Raw genomic sequence first — 25,663 nt, 5'->3', positions numbered from 1 at the left:
AGCCTTGGTGGATCACGGCTTGGGTACAGCTGGAGGGTATACCCCCTTGAGTACCGACCGACATTTCGCTTTCAGATTGGGGAATGGTCGTGGTACTGTTGATTCCTAGAAGACCTGACCTCTTTGCTGTCTATTGGCTTGCAGTCCACTTTTTACTTTGCAGCCCCAGCAAACATGTGTGTGCCATATCCAAGCTCTCTGGGGTTCGTCTGCGACACACTGGGGACGAGATGGAAGAAGAGGAGGAATGAATAGTAGGAGTGTTAGGAAGTTTTTTCAGGTGATGAAGTGAGCACATGCCAGTGGCATGCTGGAACCTGCATCGTGACTAACCTACCGAGTAACACGGCCACAGGCTGCTGCTTCTGTGGAGCCGGTGTGCACAGGGACCTTGAAATGGGTATGACAGTGCTCATATTCCCCCGGCCATGTTATTTATTTATTTATTTATTTATTTATTTATTTACCACAGCGCCGAGGGTTCAACAACAATGCTACGATCTCAGCAGTACGCCACTAAAAGTACATGGCACGTACTGAGCGCCGAACCTGCCTCGACACAGAGTTTTCCATGAAATTGTATTTATTTATTTATTTGTTTGTTAGTTAATTGATTGCAGTTACAGCACGGGTTTGCACTTAGAGTAAGTATGGTGGACTCAAATAATTTATAAGTCATGACAACATACTAATGGGAATTAAATTTTCACAGTTCTTGTGTTCGAGCAACTGGATATGTGTGTGTGTGTGTGTGTGTGTGTGTGTGTGTGTGTGTGTGTGTGTGTGTGTGTTAGAAAGATTTGGCTTGGAGATACTACTATGAGTGTGTTTACTCCAGGAAGATTTAGAGCAGAAATGATCTGAGGGTGAATCAAAGAAACAGCGTTGTTCTCTTGCTTTTCTGAATAACGCGAGAACGTAGAAGGGTTAAAGGGAGAGTGAAAAAAAAGCCTCCAGTAACTTCATGCAGACTAGAGAGATCGGGAGAGACTGTCAGACTCTGTGTGCTTGCAGCTTTCTAGCATGTTTTTAGCATTATACTGTATGAAACACAAACAGCCGGGGAAAATGCCTGTACTAAGGTAACTGGATGTTTACAGGTTTAGAAACCTGCTTTTTTCCCCCATTTCAGAAAACATCAACCATCCAGTATGTGAAAAAGAACAACTTTTACTACAAGAAAATATACGGATACCTTTTTTAACGCGAGTGATCATCAACCCTGCCGTTGTCTGCTACATCTCAGGGTTTTGTAGAAACCTTTTTTTCCTACAACACATCTGATAATGCAGCCCAGGAATCTGTTCAAAAAATCTTTTGAATAATTTCCTCATTCAGCCGAGGAATTTCCTCATTCATACACACGTGGACAGACAAAAATTGTTGGTACCATTCGGTCAATGAAAGAAAAACTCACAATGGTGACAGGAAAAAAAATTGACAAAAGTAATCATTCAGAGTATGTGCCAGAGTATGAGTCCTATTGAAATCGAGGGATTATTGTTGTCCTGGCGGTGCATGATGGCTTAGTGGTTAGCACGTTTGCCTCACACCTCCAGGGTTGGGGGTTCGATTCCCGCCTCTGCCTTGTGTGTGTGGAGTTTGCATGTTCTCCCCGTGCCTCGGGGGGTTTCTCCGGGTACTCCGGTTTCCTCCCCCGGTCCAAAGACATGCATGGTAGGTTGATTGGCATCTCTGGAAAATTGTCCGTAGTGTGTGATTGTGTGAGTGAATGAGAGTGTGTGTGTGCCCTGCGCTGGGTTGTCACTCCGTCCAGGGTGTATCCTGCCTTGATGCCCGATGACGCCTGAGATAGGCACAGGCTCCCCGTGACCCGAGAAGTTCGGATACGCGGTAGAAAATGAATGAATGAATGAATGAATGAATGTTAACCAATGAAAGTCAGACATTGCTTTTCAACCATGCTTCAACAGAATTAGTTAAAAAAATAAACTCATGGAACAGGCCTAGACAAAAATGATGGTACCCCTAGAAAAGACTGAAAATAATGTGCATCACAGGTGTCTACAATCTTGTAATCAGTCAGTGGACCTATATATATAGGGCTCGAGGTAGTCACTGTGTTGTCTGGTGACACACTCAACATGGACCACAGGAAGTGAAGGAAAGAGTTGTCTCAGGAGATTAGAAAGAAAATTATAGACAAGCATGATAAAGGCTATAAGACCATCTCCAAGCAGCTATATGTTAATGTGACTACAGTTGCACATATTATTCAGAAATTTAAGATCCATGGGACTGTAGACATCCTCTCTGGATGTGGCCGCAGGAGGAAAACTGATGACAAATCAAAGAGACGGATAATCCGAATGGTAACAAAAGAGCCCAGAAAGACTTCTAAAGAGATCCAAGGTAAACTTCATGCTCAAGGAACATCAGTGTCAGATCGCACCATCCGTCGTTGTTTGAGCCAAAGTGGACTACATGGGAGACGACCAAGGAGGACACAAATCATAAAAAGGCTAGACTGGAATATGCCAAACTACATGTTGACAAGCCATTGATTGATTGATTGATTTTGAATTGAATAATTAGAATTATTGGCACAATAAAACAATTAAACAATGCCATCTTTTGCACCTTTAGAAAGCTACCCAAAACTGGAAATGGGGTAATATCTCAACAATGGTTTGAAATGTTGCCATCATGATTTAGTGTATCTCCTTGGAAGCGAGTTCTCAGTGCTCAGTAAAAGTGTTTGGGCCCCTAATCGCTTCTTGCAGGTTTGAGTAGCCATTTAATACAAAGGTTTCACTTAAAAGCAAGTCTCAAGGATCCAGTGGGTTAGAGGGGAAAGTCTAAAGGGGTAATTAAAGTAGTACTTAAAGGGGTTCATCTGACAAAAAGTTATGGTAATGGTAACACGAATCGAGTATCCTCCGTTTTCTTGCAGTTTAGTAGACCTAAACTTCCAAAGCTGCTGGATAAATCACACCTCACCAAAAAAAAAAAAAAAAAAAAAATAGACAGCTGTTATTGACAAGCTGCCATCATTAATTTGCACACTTTCATACTCCCCTTATTCATCGTTCTCTCTCTTCTCTCGATCTCCTTCTCTGTCTGCCTCAGTTACACACCCCCACACATGCAAATCCATTCATTTATTACATTTTCTTTGCATCCATATGGCACAAAGCCAGATTGCCAGACCAAATCTTATCCGCTCTCTATCTAGATATTGTTTTTTTGTCCCAGCCACTCACAGGTAAATTAAGAATATGCAAGAACCTGGGGAAATATTCAGTGCAAAAAAAAAAAAAAGAGAGGGAATTACCGCACCAATTTTCCGTAGCCTCTAGGAACCAGTTTACTCGCTACGTAGAATAATAATAATAATAACTCTGAATGTAAAACTATAATAACAACATTACATGTGCTATCAGAGCAATCGTGGCCCGGAGCAAAGAACTTTCACGGTTGAGTAGTTAGATAGCAGTGTTTATATTTTTAAGACCGAATGTCTGTTCAATTATATATTTAGTTCTCTGTGAAGAATCTTTTTTTTTTTTTTTTTTAAATCCTAACATTTTTAGATTGATCATCATATATTGAGAGGTATCACAACCCTTTATTCAAGTTTTTATTCCAGTAGCAGGATTTTCAAAAGTTTAGCGAATTAAAACAGATTTCAAGTGACAGTGATGATTAAAATGAAGATTCCATCTGTCTGCTAGTTCTTTCTGATAGATTTTCCCCTGCAGTAATGTAGTAGCAAGAATATCGGCACTACTATATTACTGTAACTAGTCCATTATAATAAGCTTACTTCCAGGATTTTGTGATCGTAGAAATTATTACATAAACGTACTTACTGCAGAATTTCCGCATATTCGGTCCTTCGGATTCGGAGCCCAAGCCCTCTTCAGTTTCTAATATACTGTAGCTTTACGCCTTTCGATAGAAAGTAATTATGTACACGGTTGTAGTTTAATTCTTTGTACCGGTACACCTGCGTTTCACTGTGCTGACGGAATGAAAATCGACTTATGGGATATACGAATTTTCGATGCGTATAAACAAGTGGATTCTTTTACCGCCGCTAGTCTGATATAAAACTAGTCAGGACGCTGGTTTCGATGGGAGATGTTTGTACCGCTCTTTGGGTAACATTACACAGAATTTTATGTGCTTATGAACAAATGCTTGGGGCATCTCAGAGAGCAGCAATCAGTGTGATATCACCATTTACTTTGAAGATGGAAAGTTTGGGTAAAGAAAAACTTTTTTTCTTTGAACGTTTCTTTGAACGGATATATTGCCCGTAGTAGGCTAGGGAAAACCAGAAATACTTATTAAATCCAAAAATCCTGTCTCCTTCCATATGAGCTTCTTATTAACCATTAATGTGGATTGTAACATTAGCAATTTCATGTTGTACACAAATAAAACAGCCACTGATTCAAGTTTTCCGCTAAAAGAAGTTGCAAAAAAATTCTATTGCAAAATCAAGAAAATTTGGCCACCACAGTTACCTCCATGACATCCTGGAGGGATTAGATATAGTAACTAAAATGAATGTGATCAGTCCTACAGCTGTATCACAATAGATTTATACACACAGTATTTTCAGCATTCTAGTAGTTACTATAGCGGTTTAGTTTAACTTTAAATTGATTGCCATTTCCTTATTTTTGTTAATATATATTCCAAACTCTTTCTTTTGCCCATTCTGTGATGCTTTTTTGCTCAGCACGGTCGTAACGAGTGAATGTTTCAGTTACTATAGCCTTCCTTTCATCAGTACGTCATTTCTATCTCTATCAGAAAGCCAAAGCATAATCCTGAGCTAATAAACCGAGTTGTTATTATAGAAATCTGATTATCACAAGCGATCTGCCTTAACGACGGTTGAGAAAAAGCTTCACTGATGCGATTCCTGCAGCAATTTGTTTTCAAACTGAACGTAAATCCGGGGACACATCTTTGGTGTGATAATTACTGGGATTTACTGAGATTTCTCCGAACCCTTGAAGTGGTGTTTATTAACGTTACAGGCTCAGTAGTATTGATAAAAGACTTGAAAAAAAAAAACCCCACACAGATCTGACATAACAAGGCAATATTGAATGCTTAGGCAAATTGAAGCTGTTTATATCTCTATCTGTTTATATCTAACTGTAATTCAGAGGTTTAGACACAAACTTGTCTCTCTTAGAGTGCGTTCAAAGTAAATTACATCTGTGAAAGCCATAACCAGCCATCTTTGTATTTCTTATATGTATTTCTTCTGTAACCCACTGTTTAAAATTGTTTACATTTTTATTTTCAAGGATGTGCATTATAGATTTTTTTTTGCATGGTCCTTAGGGGAACAAGGGATGGAAAATCCACACGCACAAGATGACTAATAAGCATATCTCTATCTCTATGCACTTGGATGCAGGAAGAGAGCAGGGGAAGAACTGCATTTGGAACCAGGCCATACTGACCCTCTTTCAGGATTTTGGCACAGACTGCAAATGGGTCGTCAAGGAGCTCTGGCTCCGATGTGTAAACGATTACCCAAGGGCATGCGTTAAATACACTATTATGTACACACACAGAGTGTTTACTGTGGCACAGTCAGGAGAGGAATTAGGTGACCCACTTGTCTTTATTTGGTTTGATAAATAAAACAACAACAAAAAAAAAAAACAGAGATGTGGAAGTTTTAAGAAGTAGATGGAGGAAGTCCTGGATGTGTCATGCCTGTGTATGGGGGTGTAACTGCATCCTAAAGAGAGAGCTGAGGTTCTGCACACCGATCTGCAAGAGTCTAACGTGTTCACGTCACAGCTACGGTGATTTATTCCAATCTCGTTGATTGCTTTCGAAAAACTTTGAAATGTTTTGAAACGTTTTTTGGATCGCTCGCTACAGAATTGACCAAAGAACTTATAGATGAATGATTGACACTTGGCTCAGCCAATAGAAGCGGCGGAATTAAAAAGTCCAGAGGGAACTGTTTAAGAAGGCAATTTTCTCTCCTGTTCCCTGTCTGTTCTTTCTTGCTCGCCGTGTTTGACTGATGGGACAATCCAATTTGGGGTGTGAGCCTTCGTAATAAATGGTTGTTTTACAGAGAATGAGTTTGATCGAGGATTTATCCAATCCTTTATCAAGACTGATTGTTTACCATCGCTCCTGAAGATTGGATCGAAAGAGTTGTAGTCCGTACAGAACTAGAGACGAATCAAAATGGTAGACTCCCTTCAACTCTGCACTCCCTCCAACAAATCGGGCAATCAATCAACGTGCAGCTTCTTAAAAGATTACCTAATTATTCATTTAAATATGAATAATAAATATTTGAAAAAATGAACAGGAACCAGTGACTTGTTCTCGTGTTCTTTATTTTTTGCTATAGCAGGTAATCAGGATAGCTAAAAGAAGCACCTCTCTCTTTATTACACGAAGACAGAAGGAGAGTGTGCAGATGGGCCAACGGTGTCATCAGGGATCTCTCCAATCCTGCCCACTCACTGTTCACACTCATGAAATCTGGTTAAATGGTACTGGGAGCTTCATAGCCAGAACATAACATCCAGACAATGTTTGTGACAGACTGTCCTAGTGTTTGGGTGTTCTGGCAGTCATGCTATGCTACAGTTTTCCCAGACTTCAGAGCCCAGGCTAACAGACTCGTAAACAACAACCCCAGTCTAGCACTTCCACCTCCGTCTTCCCCTGATACATAAATTCTAACATAAGCTGCAGCACTCTTTACAGGATGTACAGTACCTGACTACACCAGTTAACACCAACACCTAATTTGCACCTCGCCTTTACAGTGTCAGTATCTCACTTCCTGTACAATAGGTGCAGAAGTCTAAGACCACACTGAATTTGTTTTAACACTTAAAACTGGTAAGACAGAGAAAGTTACTCTAAAACATAGCACATTTTCAATATCAAGTCTGCGGTATTGACATTGCTGAGTCTTGGCCTAATGGTTAGGGGAAGTCGTGGCCTAATGGTTAGAGAGTCTGACTCCTAACCATACGGTTGTGGGTTCGAGTCTCGGGCCGGCCACGACTGAGGTGCCCTTGAGCAAGGCACCGACATCTCCCAACTGCTCCCCAGGCACCGCAGCATAAATGGCTGCCTACTCTGCTCCGGGTGTGTGTTCACGGTGTGTGTGTGTGTGTGTGTTCACTGCTGTGTGTGTGAACTTTGGATGGGTTAAATGTAGAGAACGAATTCTGAGTATGTCACTTTATATCACATGGTGGTAGTCAAGAAATTTAGCGCGTTTGAGTCGCACCTCCAGGGTCGGGGTTCGATTCCCGCCTCTGCCTTGTGTGTGTGGAGTTTGCATGTTCTCCCAGTGCCTCGGGGGTTTCCTCCGGGTACTCCGGTTTCCTCCCCCGGTCCAAAGACATGCATGGTAGGTTGATTGGCATCTCTGGGAAAATTGTCCGTAGTGTGTCTGTGTGAGTGAGTGAGTGAATGAGAGTGTGTGTGTGCCCTGTGATGGGTTGGCACTCCGTCCAGGGTGTATCCTGCCTCGATGCCCGATGACGCCTGAGATAGGCTCAGGCTCCCCGTGACCCGAGAAGTTCAGATAAGCGGTAGAAAATGAGTGAGTGAGAGTGTATTGTGCAGTATTTGTGATAAATAAAGGCTCCTTCTTCTTCTTTAGAATGGCAATCAAAATTTTAAGGAAGTGTGTGAAGTGTTCAGGCATCTCAGGACTTCCTGCCTTCCTTCAGTAAGTCTCATCGCTGGCTATTTACACTGTAACTCTGGCAGAAAGAAACATGTCAGTGTTGCAGCCACAGAGCTTACCGAGGTGTGTAAGAATCTTTGGAAGAGCTGTGTTTTTAGCCGACTTGCCCCCCAAGAGATGTTGAGCTGCATTTATTCTGGTGGATATCAGAGGAAGAATTGGGCCTCCGCAGACAAGCTGTAGTTTTATCTCTATGGAATACTCGCAGCTTCATATGGCTTTTGGGAAGGGAGTATAGCGAATGCTTATTCTGGATAGGGATGCATCAAGCCGAGTGTGATTACAAGCGTATTGACACCGAAGTAAGTAACCTACTTACTTTGGATCAACTTTGTATGTTCCACCATAAGGTTTTATAGCTGAGGTTTTATATCGGTTACTGTTATGTGCTTCTGAGGGCCTTTTTACACCTGGTGACTTCATGTGTTGTCTCTGATCCGATAGCTATCTGATTTGTTAAAACTGTTCCATTTACATTAGGCCACATAAATGCGTCTTGGCGAATCGGATATCGATCCGATCTTTCTACTCCCGCCCAAAATGCAAATATATTCTACCTCATTTCCGTGGTAATTGAAGTGGAACACACTTTATGTGGTTTTCAGAATGCAATCAAAAAGAAGACGTAAAAACTTCGGTTATGCTACAAAAAACCAACCCTGCGTGTCGTCCAGGTTATTTGTTTCTGGCGCGATGCACGACTCGTGAGTCACCTGCGAGTGACGTACTTCCGTTTGGGAGGAGTATAGCGCTGACGTATGTGGCTTGAACAACCACATTCATTTACACCTGTCCAGTTTCATCTGAAACGCGTCCCAGACCACCTCCTGAAGGGGTTTGAATGATCGGAATTATATCCATCTCAGAACCGTTTCTGAGGGCATTTAGACCTGGTCTTTTTAACATCGGATAGCTATCGGATTACAGAAAACGCAGGAAGTGACCAGGTGTAAAAACCCCCTTAGCCGCAAACCCCTTACAGTGTAAGAGATCAGTAAAACTCATTTGCATGACCCCGCCCACTGCTCTGTGTAGTGACTGAGGTAAAAGTTTACCTGCTGCTTAAATGCCAAAAATCCAGTTCCTTTTGTAGCAAGATGCTGCAGTTATTTTGTGGACGTCAGACAGTAAGGTTTGTAATTCTGAAGAACGTTCACACTCGGAAAGCAAGGGCTTCTGTACAAATGTATTAAATACTTGTTCCATGTTGTTTACTCTGTAAGCTCGGTCGCTACCGTAGGTAGTAACTAAAAGCGTATTTGTAGCACAATTGCAGCGAACACCCTCTGGGTTGACCAGAGTGCTTTTTTGGGAAATTCAAAATGAGCATTGTTTTAATTAGAAGATCTCATTTACGGGATCGTGGTTGATTATCTGGGATATTTAATCGTACAAATACTCATAACTGAAACACAACTATTAATGAAACGTTGAGGCATCAGTAAGAATTTAAGACCAGAATGAGTTGAACAAAGGGGAGGCACGGTGGCTTAGTGGTTAGCACGTTCGCCTCACACCTCCAGTTTTGGGGGTTCGATTCCCACATCCGCCTTGTGTGTGGAATTTGCATGTTCTCCCCGTGCCTTGGGGGTTTCCTCCGGGTACTCCAGTTTCCTCCCAAGGTCCAAAGACATGCATGGTAAGTTGATTGACATCTCTGGAAAATTGTTCGTAGTGTGTAAGTGTGTGTGTGCCCTGAGATGGGTTGGCACTCCGTCCAGGGTGTATCCTGCCTCGATGCCCGATGATGCCTGAGATAGGCACAGGCTCCCCGTGACCTGAGAAGTTCGGATAAGCGGTAGCAAATGAATGAATGGAAGAAAAAAAAAAAACGGTTTGAATTTTGACTATGAACAAGTAAGCTGTAAGACTTGAATAAACTTTTAGTTAGAAACCATTTTTGATTCCATTTGGCCTATTCCATGCTTATATATTAAACCTTTTTGGGTGTCAATGTCACCATGTAAGTCACTGAATCAGATATGTGGACGTTCATTTGCTCATTAGACCTCAAATAACTTTAAGCCGTACTTTTTAAGCCGTCTTAAAAAGCGAATCTTGAAAAAGTCTCGCTTAGAGGGATTTTTTTAAAGACGCTTAGAGATAGTCTTTTGTTTTTGGAAGTTTATATAACTCAAAAATGTACCAGATGTTGTTTTCTTTACTTTGTTGATCTGCTCCTTGGTGTTTTTTTTTGTATGAAGTAAAGATTTATACGTTTGTTAGAGCTCGTCTGTGGATATAAGTAATGCTTTAAATAGATCTGACTACAGTTGAATCTGATCTATTCAAGCTCTAAAATAGATAGAGGTCATGTATAGAACTGCAAATGGTTCAGTTTTCTACCTAAAGCAGCTTTATAAAAAGCAAAGCACACTTTCGTAACAGTCTTTTTATTCGCGGCAAAAACTCAACACTTTGAACTCGAAGTTTATTTATTTGTTTATTTATTTATTTAGCCCTCTCTGTTTTGGACAGCTCTTTTCTTCGATCTAAATGTTGTACTTCTATTGGCTTAATGTTGCATAATTAGCATTAACAAGCGCATGTTTTATGTAAATTTGATGTACATGAGGGTAAGTTACGGTGAGTCGTACAGTATGCATGTAAATAAGGGGTTTAGTAGGTGGGACTTTGCCTCCATGGTGCTGAGGTTGATTTGTCATTTCATGCACTCAAATCTGCACTCATTTCTATACAAACTTTGAAGAATCATGGCCAAAATGTTTGCGAGTGTGGAGTGTGTATGTTAAGGCATTGATATTCTGTGCGTTTCCTGGAAAACACATCCGCCGGTGGACGTCCCAGAGGTAGAAGTGCTACACCTACAAAGCTTTTCCATCTCCTTTTCTCTTACAAGCTCTATAGCCTCCTAAATTTCTCTCTGTTAACATGCACAGTCTTCTTTTCTCAAATTGTTCATCATTTCTCTCTCTCAGGGGGTCACTGTGTGACCTTGTTTATGTTTCAGCTGAAAGGTGGTGAAGCTGCAATGCCACCTGATCTTCCTCGCTTTGGCTTCTCTATCGATCCCCCAGGCTGCACTTTTCCAAGGACGGAAACCTAACCTGCACCATCCTTTCTTTTTTCCTCCAATCTTCACCCCACTCCTCCACTCTATCTCTCATCCATGCTCTTCTCTAGTCCCTCCCCCCCTCTCCAGAGGTCCCAAGGTTGCAATGACCAGCAGTATGAATTAATAATAGAGGGTGCAGGATCACTTTCTGAAAAAAAAACCATTTAGGCTGCTATTGTGTTACTAAAGGCTGTGCATTTAGCTGGCTGAGTCAATAAGGCAGAAATGCTATAGGATAGACAGAATCAGCTCATGCCCTGGAGCTATACATGCACAATGCGGTCCGGGTCCTCCAAATGACCTTACACGTCTCTCTCTTACAAAATACTTAGATTATTTTACTCACAAAAAAGTGGAGTTCAGGAGCAGTGCTATGAGTTTGCAGAAAACAATACCGTGTCTCTTGTGACATTGGAATGGGACGAGAGAATGTAACTTTATGTGTATATATTATATATATTGTTCACTCATTCCACTCTGTTCAATTATGTAGCAGCAACACAATGTCATTACAAGAGCTTTAGTTAATGTACAGAGTAATTCACTAATGTCATCATAATGGGGAAAAGATTATGATCACTGTGATTTTACCCAGTGCATGGATTTTGGTACTCGATGGGCTGTTTTGGGCATTTCGGAAACTGCCGATCTGAGACATCATTTTCTAAAGTTTACACAGGATGGTGAGAAAAAGAAAAAAAAAAAAGTGTCAGCAGGATGAAACACCTTGTTGATGAGAAAGAAGGAAAATGACCGGACTTGTTTGAGCCAAACTGAAGTCTATAGTAGCTCAAATAGATGGAATCGGTATGTACCATGTGATAAAGGCAAGCCGGCAAAGGCAGTATGATTTTTTTTTTTTGGGTATACATGGGAGAGTCCAGGCATTCATGGGGATGTTATTTTGACCCATAGGACCCAAGTTAAAAAAACAAAAACCTGCTACACGGCAGATATTCTTTGAGGAATGGATTGAGGAATATGACAGAGATCAAGGTGTCAACTTGGTCTCAGTGCCTCAGTTCAAGGTGTTGATCTGTGGTTGTGCTAGACAGACACGTCAGATCCATGAAGGACCCACCTCATTACTTATAGGACCTAACGGATCCGCTGCCAAAGTCTTGCTGCCAGTTTAATGATGTCGGACACCTTTTAGAGGTTTTGTGGTGTCCGTGCCTTAATATTTTAAAATTGTTCTGGTGGCACGACTGGGACCAAGTAGGTTGGGTTGTGCAGTAGATCTGAAGCCTATCCCAGCACCACTGGGCATGGGATTGGTATACAACTTGAATTGGAATCCAGACACACTTTCACTCCTAATGGCAATTTCGAGTAAGCAGTCTGTCAGCATTTGCAGAAAATAGGAGGACAGGCAAAACTGTGGACCCTGGAGCTGTGAGGTGGCAACACTCCCCACTGTGCTACCAGACTTCCCTCTTGAAAGAAAATAACTAGGATGTTTTAAACCGGTGGTTTCCCTGGAGAGACAATCGTACTGATGTGGTAAAAACCTCTGGACCTTTTCAGTTTAGGTAGATCTAATAACGTATGAATAATGTTAGCTTAGAAGGATTTAACATTAACAAGAGATGGATTTGGATTGTCTGTAATGTGCACTTGATCACAGCAAATCTTTCCATGTCAACCTTACATGACATCCTAAACTGGCTCAGGATCAATTCTTCTAGAGTTACATCAGTACTGCAATCAATATTGGCATCGTCATCATCAGGATGCTGCTGCTGATCATTTAGCTTTCATTATTTCTGAGTGACCATTCATCTTGCATCTGTGCCTATGTAATAGTATACTGTCCTTTGTCTTTACTGTCATGTGTCTTACCACACATTCTGAAATGTCGGAAGTCTTCTCAGACAGTACTGTATGTCCCTGAAATAGGTACAAATGATCCTGACCACTTCTTGTCTTTGGACCTGCCTGATCCATCCTGATGCCTGGCTTCAGTTTGCAGTTCTCATCACCTCATGGCTGCTTGCTGCTGCTGAGGATGGCTCCACATGAAGGTTCTTGGCATTGCTGTGGATGGCACCTTTTAGAAACCATGGAGATTGCTTTGGACTGCAATTGCCATGGACAGTTTTGCACTCAAGTACCGATAGACTTCCTGTTAAAACTAGAATCTCCCAGTTATCCGGTTGTATTTGACCATATAGTACACAGTACCCTGAAGCCATTTGATTTAAAATTGCTTCTGGTTCTCTGACCATCTGACCTCTCAAGGTTGCTTCCTTACATCGTCTCACGGAGGTTTACCTTGCTCATTAGGGCTAACTTTAAAATGTAATATTTCTATCCTGAATTTGCTGCTTTGCTGCATTGATAAGTGCTATTAGTTTGAATTGGATCTTGTTTTTATTGATCAGAAAGCCTAATATGTTTTGTGATTAGATCTCAGCTCTTGAGAGCATTCACCGGTAAATCCATGTTGTTCACCGGTTTGTTCAAAACCATGTGAGATACACAAAAGAACGTCCACGTTTTGATGTTTGTGGGAATTTCTGAATTTTAAACAGCTGGCTTGTTTCCAATCTTGGGAAGATTTTCAACACCACCGCTTTAAGTTTCTGGTAGCTGTCCACATCAGATTTAAAACACTTATGCTTGGATACAGAGACAAAAACCAGACCAGCACTTATGGACTTCTGAGCATTGATCATACCCCGTACTGCCCTCTGATCCTCCAGCACGGCTCGACTGGTCCCACCATCTCTTCTCTGTTCTATCACCTAGGTGGTAGAATGAACTTTCACTAGATTTCCGAACAGTTGAGTCTTTATACGACATCTAAATGACACCTACCTTTTCCTGAATTAATTAAACCAGCACTTCAGTTTTAGCTAGATGATAAACTCCAAACAATTCCTGGTAAACGACTTAGGCTTTTGGAGCTACCGTATATGATTTGTTTTATAGATACTCTGCTTGCTAAATGCTAATAATTCTAATCCAGTGGGAGAGTGTGGTAGTATAAAGGCTCAATAACCCAAGAGGTTGTACAAGTTAACACCTTTGTTCAAAGCCACTTCGTTATTTTGTGAGTTAGTGTTATTCTCTTTCGGCTTCTAAAAAATCATCCCTCCTCGTATCCCTTTATTGTCTGTCACGCTCTGCTTTCGTGCTAATATTCCTGATCCTTTCTTCTACCTCTAAAATATGAACTAAAACAGTGTACAAGCTTTTATGTATCTTTTGTGTCTATCCACTCCTTAATGGCGTTCCCTCCATCATTAGTTTCATTCCGATTGTTCCAACACGATTAAATCCAAGTGGGATTCTTTCTTTTCAGCGTCTCTTTCTTCTCACCATGACTCTACGGCAAAAAAAAAACTAAACATTTTCTCTGCCAATTGTAATTTTGTACATAACATTCCACTGTGTTCAGAAAGATGTACTGCTCAGCAATGCTGTTTTAACGCGTGTAACCCGATTTGGACGAATCGAATGACATGGGTACAAACCATCCTGGGAAACAGGGATGAAGCAGCAAAATCGGACACCGCTCAGATAAGTTTCGCCCTCTTCTTCTCCTTCATCTTATTGGCGCTTTGTGATCTCCTTCCATCACGCCGATCTTCCGCCGTTCCCTTTATTCTTTCCCTTTTAATTGCTCGGATGAATTAATTTACTCCGAGTGTCACATTTCAAAGTCGAGAATCCACTTAACGGCTGTCATGTCTCCTTTAATCGGTGACTCACTCGTTCTTTGCCGCACATCAATAAAGCAGATGGGTTTTGGTCCCCTTGTTTATCTTAAGATCCCCATCAGGAGGTTTCTGAGTAAGCGTTTTGATTTCAGTAGAAGTATCCAGGTATTAGATCTCTGCAGGTCATGACATTCGTGCGTCAAGGATGCGTCATATTTTAAACGTCTGACAGCTTTCAGGATCTGACACCGTAGTATTTCCGTCCCTCGGATGTAAATATCCGAGGGTTAATCATACGAACATCACCAACCCAAGGATGTGCTTATGCGTTATAAGATGGGGCATTTATTCTGATTTTTATGCCTAATTTGTCCTTTCTGACAGAAGTGAATTTCAATCAGAACCGAATGCTGCTCCGGATGTTGTGAGTTGGTAAACAAATCAGTCTTAATACTCCCAACTCCGACATCATTAAATTAAAGTAAATATAAAAGAAAAACTACCAAGATGTCAAAAATGTCCACAGCAAAATGTTTGTGATTCAAAATGCCATGCATAATCTGTTTTAGTTTAGCACAAGGTTGTCAGTAGTACTGATGGGGTAAATCTGTTGTCTAATCTGTATCTGTATTCTAACTTATTTCTATTACTGCTACTCCTGCTTCTACTATTATAAGTAATATTACTCCTGCTACTACTATAAATGCTACTGATACTCCTCCTCTTATTACTACTCTTACTAGTACTACTACCATTGCTATTACTACTGTACTACTGTTAGTCATCCTCCTACTATTACTACTACTGTCACTATTACTACTATCTTTTTACTACTGTTACTACTGGTACTATTACTACCAGTGTTACTTGTACTACTGCTATTACTACTAGTACTACCATTTTACTACTGTTACTCCTCCTCCTACTATTACTACTGCTCCAGATACTACTAACATTACTAGCATTTCCACCCTTTTACTACTGTTACTACTCCTACTACTGCTATTATTACTACTACTACCGTTACCATCACTACTAGTGTTACTAGTACTACTGCGATTACTACTACTATTACTACTACAAGTAGTACTACCATTTTACTACTGTTACTCCTCCTCCTACTATTACTACTGCTCCACCTACTACCAACACTACTAGTTTTTACTAGCCCTTCCACCCTTTTACTACTGTTGCTATTACTACTACTACTACTGCTATTACTACTACTACTACTCTTATTATTACTAGTCTTGTTACTACTTCGATTACTAATACTACTACCATTTTACTACTGTTACTATTCCTACTACTGCTATTATTACTACTACTGCTACTATTACTACTAGTGTTACCAGTACTACTGTGATTACTACTACTACTACTTCTACTACCATTTTACTACAGTTACTCCTCCTCCACCTACTACTTACACTACTAATGTTACTAGTACTAATACTACAATGACTACTATTGCTCCTCCTCTTACTATTACTACTACTACTGCTAGTACAACAACTATTACTACTACTACTACTACTACAACTACTGCTAGTACGACAACTACTGCTACTGCTAGTACGACAACTATTACTACTACTACTACTACTACTACTACTGCTACTGCTAGTACGACAACTATTACTACTACTACTACTATTACTACTGGTAGTACGACAACTATTACTACTACTACTACTATTACTACTGGTAGTACGACAACTATTACTACTACTACTATTACTACTGGTAGTACGACAACTATTACTACTACTACTACTACTGCTACTGCTAGTACGACAACTATTACTACTACTACTACTATTACTACTACTACTACTACTACTACTACATTTACTACCACTCCTATCTCCTCACTCTGGATACGTACGTCTGCCGTTTGATGTCTTTGACCTCGCCTTTTGTTTTGGCTAGCTGTTACGTTTAACCAATAAGTCTAGCTTATCATTGTGGAAACAAACGTGTGGATAAAATCAAACGTGTCGGAAAACAAGTGCTTTTTTTGGACACCCGACTGCTCACGTGTGCTGTGTGTCGGGACTGTCTTTGTTTCCACATTCATTATCATTATCGACCGCTCATGATGGCCGTGATCCATGTCAGACGTACGTAACAAGCAACACATTTCCTTAAGTAAATCCGTTTAACTGCTAATAACCACAAATCTTATCCTACTGCTACAGAGTTAGTGTGTGTGTGTGTGTGTGTGTGTGAGAGAGACACGATTATCCATCCATGACAAGAACATTTAATATTTTGCTTGAGATTATTCACAGTAAAAAGCCCTAGAGCTATTATTACAGATCTACGTACATTCTATAATTTTTTTTGGCTATTGGCCTTTTTCAAACAAACTAACTCATGTGACTTTGCCTCAGTAAACGAATCAGGTTCCTGAAAAAGATGGAGTAAAAACAGCTCGAAGCTGTCCAGAATGTTGGGAGAGGGGGACGGGATGAAGCGCTCGCAGAAAAGGTAGCAAGAGAACAGAGATGACATGTGTTTTGTAGTTGTTGTTTTTTTTTGGAGGGGGGAAACTCTACATGAAAGCCGAAGTCGGGAAGGGCATGCAATCTGTTTTAGAGTGATAAAGTCACCATCAACCTTTTTTTTTTTTTCATCAACTTGATAAGACAAAAATCCAGTTTATGACGAGAAACCGGAACGCGCAACGTCTTGACTTGGTGGAAAGCTTTGATTATCGTAACATTCTGAGCAGGTCAGATTAGACTTTTAATTTTTTTCTTTTAAAATGTCTTCATTATTTATGTCCCACAGCGAATTGGTGCTTGGCTTTTCTGGGTTGGTTTTAATCTTAATATAATTTTTTTTTTATAAAACCAGATAATACGACATAAATAATTCTCCTTAAATCACATAACAGAACGAACTTTCAGACTAAGTGACAAATCAACCAAGTCCTTAACTTATTTTCTATTAACTCTAACATGTTGTACGTGCAAGAATCTTTTTTTCTTTCCTTTTCTCTTTTATTCTGTGACTCCTGTTTCCAAACCCTGACTTGATGTTCTTCTTATTTGCTTCGGAGTAGAGTTTCCTATCCCTGTGTAAAAAAAAAAGCAGGTCTAACCAATTTCTATTTCACTCGTGCGAAATGATCTTCATCCCAGGATTTAAAGCAGGGTTTAGAACGACGATAACCGGACGCTAAGCTCGGTCTGAATAGCGAATGACTCCCTCACAGTGGAGACTCCTTCCATAAATGTTCTACTCGCATCAGCTTTCGACTGTGTATTAAGTAAATGACGAACTCTAGTTTTTCCTCGCTCTAGTTCACGTGCACGAGTCTGCGTCGTTAATTAATCGACCGACGTGGAAATGCTTTACAGTACTCTCGGAAACAAACAAATTGGATTTGGTGGCTTGTAATTTGTAACGTGGACACTCGGTAAAAATTGGACCTAAGCAATATATCATCTGACTGACTTTCCTTAATAACATTTGTCCAATTCCAGCAAAATATAAGCACTTTGCACTTTGAAAAATACCCATGAAACCTCCTAGTGAGCAATTTTTTCCCCACTCTACACGTTCTCTCTCTCTCTCTCCATTAATTTCTCACCTTGTCTATCTGATCAATGGCGAACAGCTGCGTCCCAAATCCATGGGCAAACAAGCCTGAATATACACAAAGCCTCTCGTTTTACAGGTTACCTAATCCCATAATCCTTTGCGTGTATGTCCTAACCTTCCCCCTGCCAACTCCGAGCGCTGCCTGCCCACCCGAGCGACTTCGCACACAGGGGTGACCCTGATTATAACAGGGGAGCTTTAATCACGGCTAGCGGTCCACAGAGATTAGAGTCTTTGCTTTGTGCTGTTTGCTGCACTTTTACTTCACCATAGATGTGAGTGAAGGTGAAAAATAAAAGTGGTTCTGAAGAGGTTTACGGCATGAAAAGGAATGAGACATGCCATGAGGATTTGGAAGGTTATAACCAATGTTCTCATCATGTCTGTGATGTTAAGGTGACTCCTCAGCTCCTCATAATGGTCCCTTGCTCTTTGATACTTAATCTTAGTAGCTGTCCCATTGACCTACAACTTTTAAAATTCACTTTATCTAAAATATAACTTCTGTCCATTAAAGTGGAAATAAAAGATTTACACCTTCCTATTAATATTGCAGGCTTTTGTAAGAAATCATGTCTGGTCTTTTTTCCCCAAGCTTCAACTTCGTAAAAATGGAGTTTGCTTCGGTTTTGCCGTGTCCGTTTTCAGCGGCAAATGCATTTGTCATGTCCCACTCAGCAGTGCTGGTTAATACCTCATATGAAAGGAGACACTCGTGACTTTAATGCTTTAATTTGTTGTTTTTCATAAGTTTTCTGTTTTTACTTCGATATATTATGAATGAAAAGCTCCAAAATGTTCTTTTTATCCAACACAAAGGTTTCAAATTTGTTGGCCTTGTTCATAAGGTGTTATCTTCACTCAGTAAAATTCTGTGTAAGATTATCCAGAGATGGGGGGACTCGAGTCATGTGACTTGACTCGAGTCAGACTTAAGTCGCAAATTTGAGACTTGCTTGACAAATATTTAAAAAAAGACTCTGCTTGACTTTGACTGGACATTCATGACTCGGGACTTGACTCGGACTTGAGTTAAATGATTTAGAGATGGGGGACTCGACTTGACTCGAGTCAGACTTAAGTCGCAAATTTCAGACGAGACTTGCTTGACAAATATTAAAAAAAGACTCGACTTGACTTTGACTCGACATTCATGACATTCATGAGACTTACTTGTGACTCCCACCTCTGAGATTATCAACATACACGTGTCTTACACTGAGTCCTGGCTCATTTTACACCACACTCATGGCCATAAAATAATGGGTGATTGTCTTTATACTGACTCTATACTGACAGATTGACTGGCATGGGTGTACTGGTAAAAAGGTTTCATGTGATTTATCCAACAAGGTTATGCCTCACACCTCCAGGTTCGGGGGTTCGATTCCCGTCTCCGCCTTGTGTGTGTGGAGTTTGCATGTTCTCCCCTTGCCTCGGGGGTTTCCTCCGGGTACTCCGGTTTCCTCCCCCGGTCCAAAGACATGCATGGTAGGTTGATTGGCATCTCTGGAAAATTGTCCGTAGTGTGTGAGTGTGTGAGTAAATGAGTGTGTGTGTGTGTGCCCTGCGATGGGTTGGCACTCCGTCCAGGGTGTATCCTGCCTCGATGCCCGATGACGCCTGATATAGGCACAGGCTCCCCGTGAAGTTCGGATAAGCGGTAGAAAATGACTGAATGAAAGTTTGTTGGTTGCACGAGTGTTCACACCTCTTAGCTTAGCTTGTAATGGAACACTCCTTAGGGTGATACCATCTTGTTTCATTCTTCTTTGCTCCACTTTCAGCTGTCTAACCTACAGGATTCTTTTAAATTAAATTGGTAGTTGAGCCTCAGTCCGGTGGGGACGCAAACTTTAAAACTCTTGGATAACAAGCTTTGTAAACTAGGATATTGTCTCTCTGTTAGCGTGAAAAAGCGGTCGCAGACAGGGGGGATTAGTACCACTCCTACAGTATCTCCTCACTCTGGATACGGACATCTGCCGTTCGATGTCTTTGACCTCGCCTTCTGTTTTGCCCCTAGCTCTACAGGTGCACAAATCACTTTTGCACCAAATTTCACAGAGATGTGTCGTGTAGAAATTCGTGCAAGAGGGAAAAACAGCATTCGACAGCAAAGTCGTAGCAGCGGATTCAAGCAGTTGTACATAGTGATTTATTCATGAAAATATTTTTCAGGCTTTGTAATTTTGTCAGACAGAATTTGGGATTTGTAAGATATGTGAGAGTAAATAATCTACAGATACTATTCACTCCATAATTACTCTCGGAAAGCACTCCATTGGGTGTCTGTGCAAGGTTTTGCTTTTTAGTGTAGTGAAGTTGTCCTGTGTGAAATGAGAAGCAGCACCGCCTGTCTATTTGACCCGACGAGATTGCATTTCTACCCCAGAATTTTCTCCATGCACACCTTCTTCTTTTTCTTGTCTTAGAAAAAAAAAACTCAACGATCTATGGTTGGTTATTTGCAGAGTCAGAGTCAGTCTTCCTCTTTGTGATATCAGGTCATCATTAATGGCAGGCAGCGATGATAGTTTGAAAAGTAGCTCAAAGTCTGGCTCACAAGCAGCTCCTGAAATTTGTTTTTCTTTTGTGGTCGTCTTCTGTAGGTGCGGTGGACCAAGACGGCGGGCAGCGCTTCAGACAAATTTCAAGACACGCCGATCTTCAACGAAACCCTACGCATCGACAACATCCAGAGGGTGCAGGGAGGCCGTTACTACTGCAAGGCCGAGAACGGGGTTGGGGTGGCTGCCATCAAGTCCATCCGGGTAGATGTGCAATGTAAGTGCTAGGACCATGATCCCTCCACTTCCCATCATTCCATCTCTCTCTGGAGAGGAAAGAGAGCGTTAAAAATACAGGAAGCATAGAATGGAATGAGCTCTCCAGGAGTATGTTTATCCTCCGGGAACAGGAAGAAGAATGTAAATGTACTGTAAAGGAAGGGGTTGAGGGTAGAAGGTTTTGCACTTGAGGTCCAGGAGGTGCGATCAGTTACATCACACAGTTCCTTCTGAGGTGGCTTGCATACTCCTGGAAAGTACGAGCGGGTAAAGTGGGAGGATCCAGTGTGTCTGTTTTAGTGTTGGTTCAGGCAGTGTTGCCCCACTGTGTGTGTATGTATGTATGTATGTATGTATGTATGTATGGGGGCGATCTGCCGTGCTGCCCATCAACTTTGACCTACTGTCCCATTGAGCCAGGGGTCAGGTCAGAGGTCATAGCCACCACATGCACAACCACAGATCATAAGAATCTGTCACATTTACATGTTATATCTACACTGATCTTATCTCATTATACAACTGCCGAGTAATGGCATTACTCAACGGCCCAACAGTGGCAGCCTCGCAGGTGAACTCCAACATTTTAACCACTAAGATTCTACTTAGTGAACTTCCTGCAGAAGCCGTAGAAACACTGAAACGTAGTGACGTAGAAACAAACAGATGTAGCAAACACAGATGCGACTGAAAAACGACATCCATACATGGTTCAACTGAAATATAATTCGAAAATACTGGTGCGAGAAGTTAGCGGTTGTCGTAAACTCTGACTTTACAGAGCAAACAGAAGCTACACGAGCGTGTTAACAGAGGTGTTAATGGCAGTGATGGCATTACTCGAGGTATTAGCATGAATCTTAATGCTTTGGAAGCTGATCTGTTTGAGTTGAGTAGGGATTAAGGATGTTGGAGAGCTGGACACACTCAAACAGTGATGAAGCAAGGATTCCTAAGCTAATTCCCAATGCACCGTTAACCGCTGTGTAAACAGACCAAAAAGACCTGATATCAAAAAGTCAAGTTTACAACACACTCGTCGATGTCACTGCAGAATAGAAGTGAAGTTTAAATCGAGACACTGTTACGCGTTTAATTTAAACCGTATAAACATTCTGCATGTAGACAGACACAAACCTCCACTTTTCGTGCTTCGGGGTCCTCCTGATGGCAGACGTGTGCGCACAGATGGCAGTGCAATCAAGAGACGGAGGGAATGTGACAGGGACTACCATCACTTTTTAGTTTCGCATTACAGGGAGCCCTTCCTCACTCTGTCCTGCCCCGCAGGGTTCCCTGGGGGCAGAGGGTAATTGTGGAGCAGATAAACAAGAGCACGCTGACAGCAGCTCTGAGAGTAAACACTCCTGACATGTAATGCTTGTTTAATTTTACCCCGCCGGCTCCCCTCAGCTCCCTGGGTGACTCTGGCACAACGGCACCGGCAATTAGAGTCAGCCAGGGCAAAGCAGCAGGGCACAGATTCCCTCTACATACAGCGCAAACATACACACACACACACACACACACACACACACACACCGTCTCCTGTTGTACCAAACCCTGTTATTGGATAAGACATGGGGAGACGAGGAAAACAGGGAGAAGGAGAAGGAATCAAAGAGTGTCAAGGGGGAGACGAAAGCAAGCAGGCAAGGTTTTGTAAATGAATTAGTATGACTATGAACAACTCAACCAGCATGAGAGAAGTACCATAAGTATTGGGAAGAAAAGAACATGAAGCTTGCTGTCTGTCTGTCTGTCTGTCTGTCTGTCTGGATGAACAATTATTTCCCAGCAGACATAGCCATATTGAGAGAGAGAGCGAGAGAGAGAGAGAGAGAGAGAGAGAGAGAGAGAGAGAGAGAGAGAGAGAGAGAGAGAGAAATACCAGAACAAGCCTGAGACGCACATCAATATAAACCAGCCTGAACTATAAGAAGGGAGCATTGTGAAAAACTGGCTCTATAAGAGTTTGCACATCAGGTGGTTTCCTTTCTTTTGTTCGAGCTGCATGAGAGTCCAGAGACAGTTTGACCTGCACGCCGTCTCTCCTTTCTCAGAACAGCCTATGTGATAGCAGAGTAGATTAATACGAGCTAGACGTGGAAGAAAAAATCTTGACCCTCCGTCTTACAGGCATCCACACTGTCCGTATGATCATGTCGAGGGATTTGTCCGCCTTCATCTTCACACCGTTTCCGTCTCTGGAGGAGATTGTTGTCTACATGTGGTCAGCCTGCGGGAGGATTGGCATGACCGGTGCTTTGTGTTTTAACTAAATTGACCACTTTCGCAGGAACATGCCAGGGGCCGTTAACATCAAAACACGTAGAGCTTTATGAGAGAGAGCACTAAGAAGTATCAGTAAACATTGTGATTTTACATTTATGGCATTTACCAGACATTTACATTTCAATTTATGCACCTGTGCAATTGAGGGTTGAGGGCCTTGCTTAGGGGCCCAACACCCAGCAGTGGCAGCTTGGGGACTTGGGATTCAAACTCATGACCTTACAATCAGTAGCCCAACACCTAAACCTCTGAGCTACCACATCCCCTGATTTTGATCAAAACGCGTCTGTCAATTCATTACTCTCCTATATCACATACACACACACACACACACAAAAAAAATGTCTCATTTCATCCTTCATACTCTTTCACCACTTTTACATTTTAAGACACACACACACACACACACACACACACACACACACACACACACACACACACACACACACACACACTAAGTCAGTAGTACAAATTTTGACACACCCTAACACTTAACAAGAGGTCGATGTATCACATTTGCTCACAAGCACATTCATATAGCTTACTCGATTAGACTCATCACTATGCACTCACACACACACACACACACACACACACACACACACACACACACACACACACACACACACACACACACACACACACACAAATGGTTGTGCATGTGGACAGGCTTGACTCCGATCCAGGCACTCTGGCCAGTGAGACAGTAGGTGACTGAGTGGTGAAAATGCAGCATGCCTCTACAATAGGGATGGACTTGGTTCAGAAACTCCAATGCGCCCGCTGACCCACAATCCCCCATATTCCCTGCTCGCTTTTTCACACTACACTCTCAGCCAGCCACACTCAGGTAAGGATGCTTTTCTCTCCAGTGTGGGATAACACAACTGTCCGTGTGTCGTTTGCTATCATTCTGACCATGTATTTCCAGTTTCTGCTTGGGTTGAGCAGTGTATTAGAGAGCAGAGGTTGAACTACAACATGGATGTGAAATGGATCTAATTGCAGATTATCTGTTAGGAATCTACATATTAAAAAAAAAACTACACCTTTGACGGACGGCCTCCTGTAGTGCTGTAATTATTCGTTTTTAATAACGTATTCAACGTCGCTTTGTGGGACTTTTACAGTGTATTTTTTTAGCAAAATACTTTTCTTGATTAAACCTTTTTCTTGCGCTTGGCTCATAGGTTTTAAACTCAGGGGTCTTCCAGGAATGAATGCATTATCACTGATATTACATGACACACATGATCTCAGCGACTGACTCCATATGCGACTTCTGAGGCAGAAAAGGGGGTCAATACTTATACAGTCATGTCTTTCACGTTTGTTTGTTTTTTATTTTATTTGTAAATAATTGTCTATTTTGCTAAGGGATCATTTTGTGACAACCCCAATTAAGTACAAACATAAAGAATGGTGGTTATTTATTTATTAGTTTATTTAGTTCCTTTGTTAATTAAATTTTTTATCCACTTTCATATCTATAATAATAATAATAATAATAATAATAATAATAATAATAAACACAATAGAACTGCCAGATATTGTGTTGGATTATTCTTAAATATATGAAATCTTGAAATTAAATATTAAATACATTTTTAAAAATGTACTATTAAAATATAAATAAATGATTTATATTTATCTGATTTATATTTATATGTGATTTATTTATCTTTATTATTTATATTTTTTGTGTTTATTTAAAATGCATTTATTTATTTATTTTTATATTTAAAAAAATAAATTATCTAAAAAACGTAACAAATCCAAAACAAACAAACCTCCGATTAATCAGTGTTGTATAAAGTACTCAAGTAAAAGTCTTAAAGTATCTGATATTTACTGTATTTAAGTATCAAAAGTAATTTTCTGATATTAAATGTACTTGAGTATTTGAAGTAAAAGTAAAAAGTAAAATTTCAATGATTTTCCGTAGGCATAAGACCAGGGGAGGTTCTAGGATTTCATCTTTAGGGGGTTTTAGCCCTCAGTGAGAATTTAAAACAAGAAGAGTTTTATATTATATATTATATGACCACATAGTAAGCCAAAAGTTATGGTATTATTTAAAATGGCAAAAGTGGACACCAAAATTTTATGCATGATGTAATGATGCCAGTTGAATCAGATCAGTTCATGTATGTGTGCATTCTCTACAAACAGTGTGTCCAATAAATGCAGTCATTAATATAAAAATATTCACAAGACAAAGACCAAATCAATAAATGTTTTTTTATTCAGTATTGATATTGCATTAATATTTTGTTTGTGCTATCAACTCTAATAATAAGAATAGTGACATTTCACTGCTTTTGGTTGCTTTTGGTTCACTCCAGCTCTGACTGCGCGTGCACGCTGCACGTACCTGTGCACTATAGGAGCAGTGACTCGCCAAACCTCCCTTATTGCAGTCGCACACATGGACGGTGACCACACACCGTCTCCTGTTGTACCAAACCCTGTTATTGGATAAGACATGGGGAGACGA

At 40.9% G+C, this 25,663-nt stretch overlaps 1 protein-coding gene across 1 annotated transcript in view; it reads left to right on the top strand.

The window, feature by feature from the left end:
- The window catches only part of LOC113655380 (MAM domain-containing glycosylphosphatidylinositol anchor protein 1), a 196,227-nt gene that overhangs the window by 46,147 nt on the left and 124,417 nt on the right, over window positions 1–25,663 (top strand). Inside the window, exon 4 of the mRNA XM_027165890.2 lies at window positions 20,695–20,869. Within this exon, the coding sequence (XP_027021691.1) occupies window positions 20,695–20,869 (175 nt within the window). The remainder of the gene's footprint in view (window positions 1–20,694; window positions 20,870–25,663) is intronic.

This window comes from Tachysurus fulvidraco, chromosome 4 (assembly GCF_022655615.1).
Source record: "Tachysurus fulvidraco isolate hzauxx_2018 chromosome 4, HZAU_PFXX_2.0, whole genome shotgun sequence".
Lineage (NCBI taxonomy): Eukaryota > Metazoa > Chordata > Actinopteri > Siluriformes > Bagridae > Tachysurus > Tachysurus fulvidraco.
The sequence above is the reverse complement of the archived record's forward strand: the minus strand, read 5'-3'. Positions and strand labels throughout refer to the sequence as shown.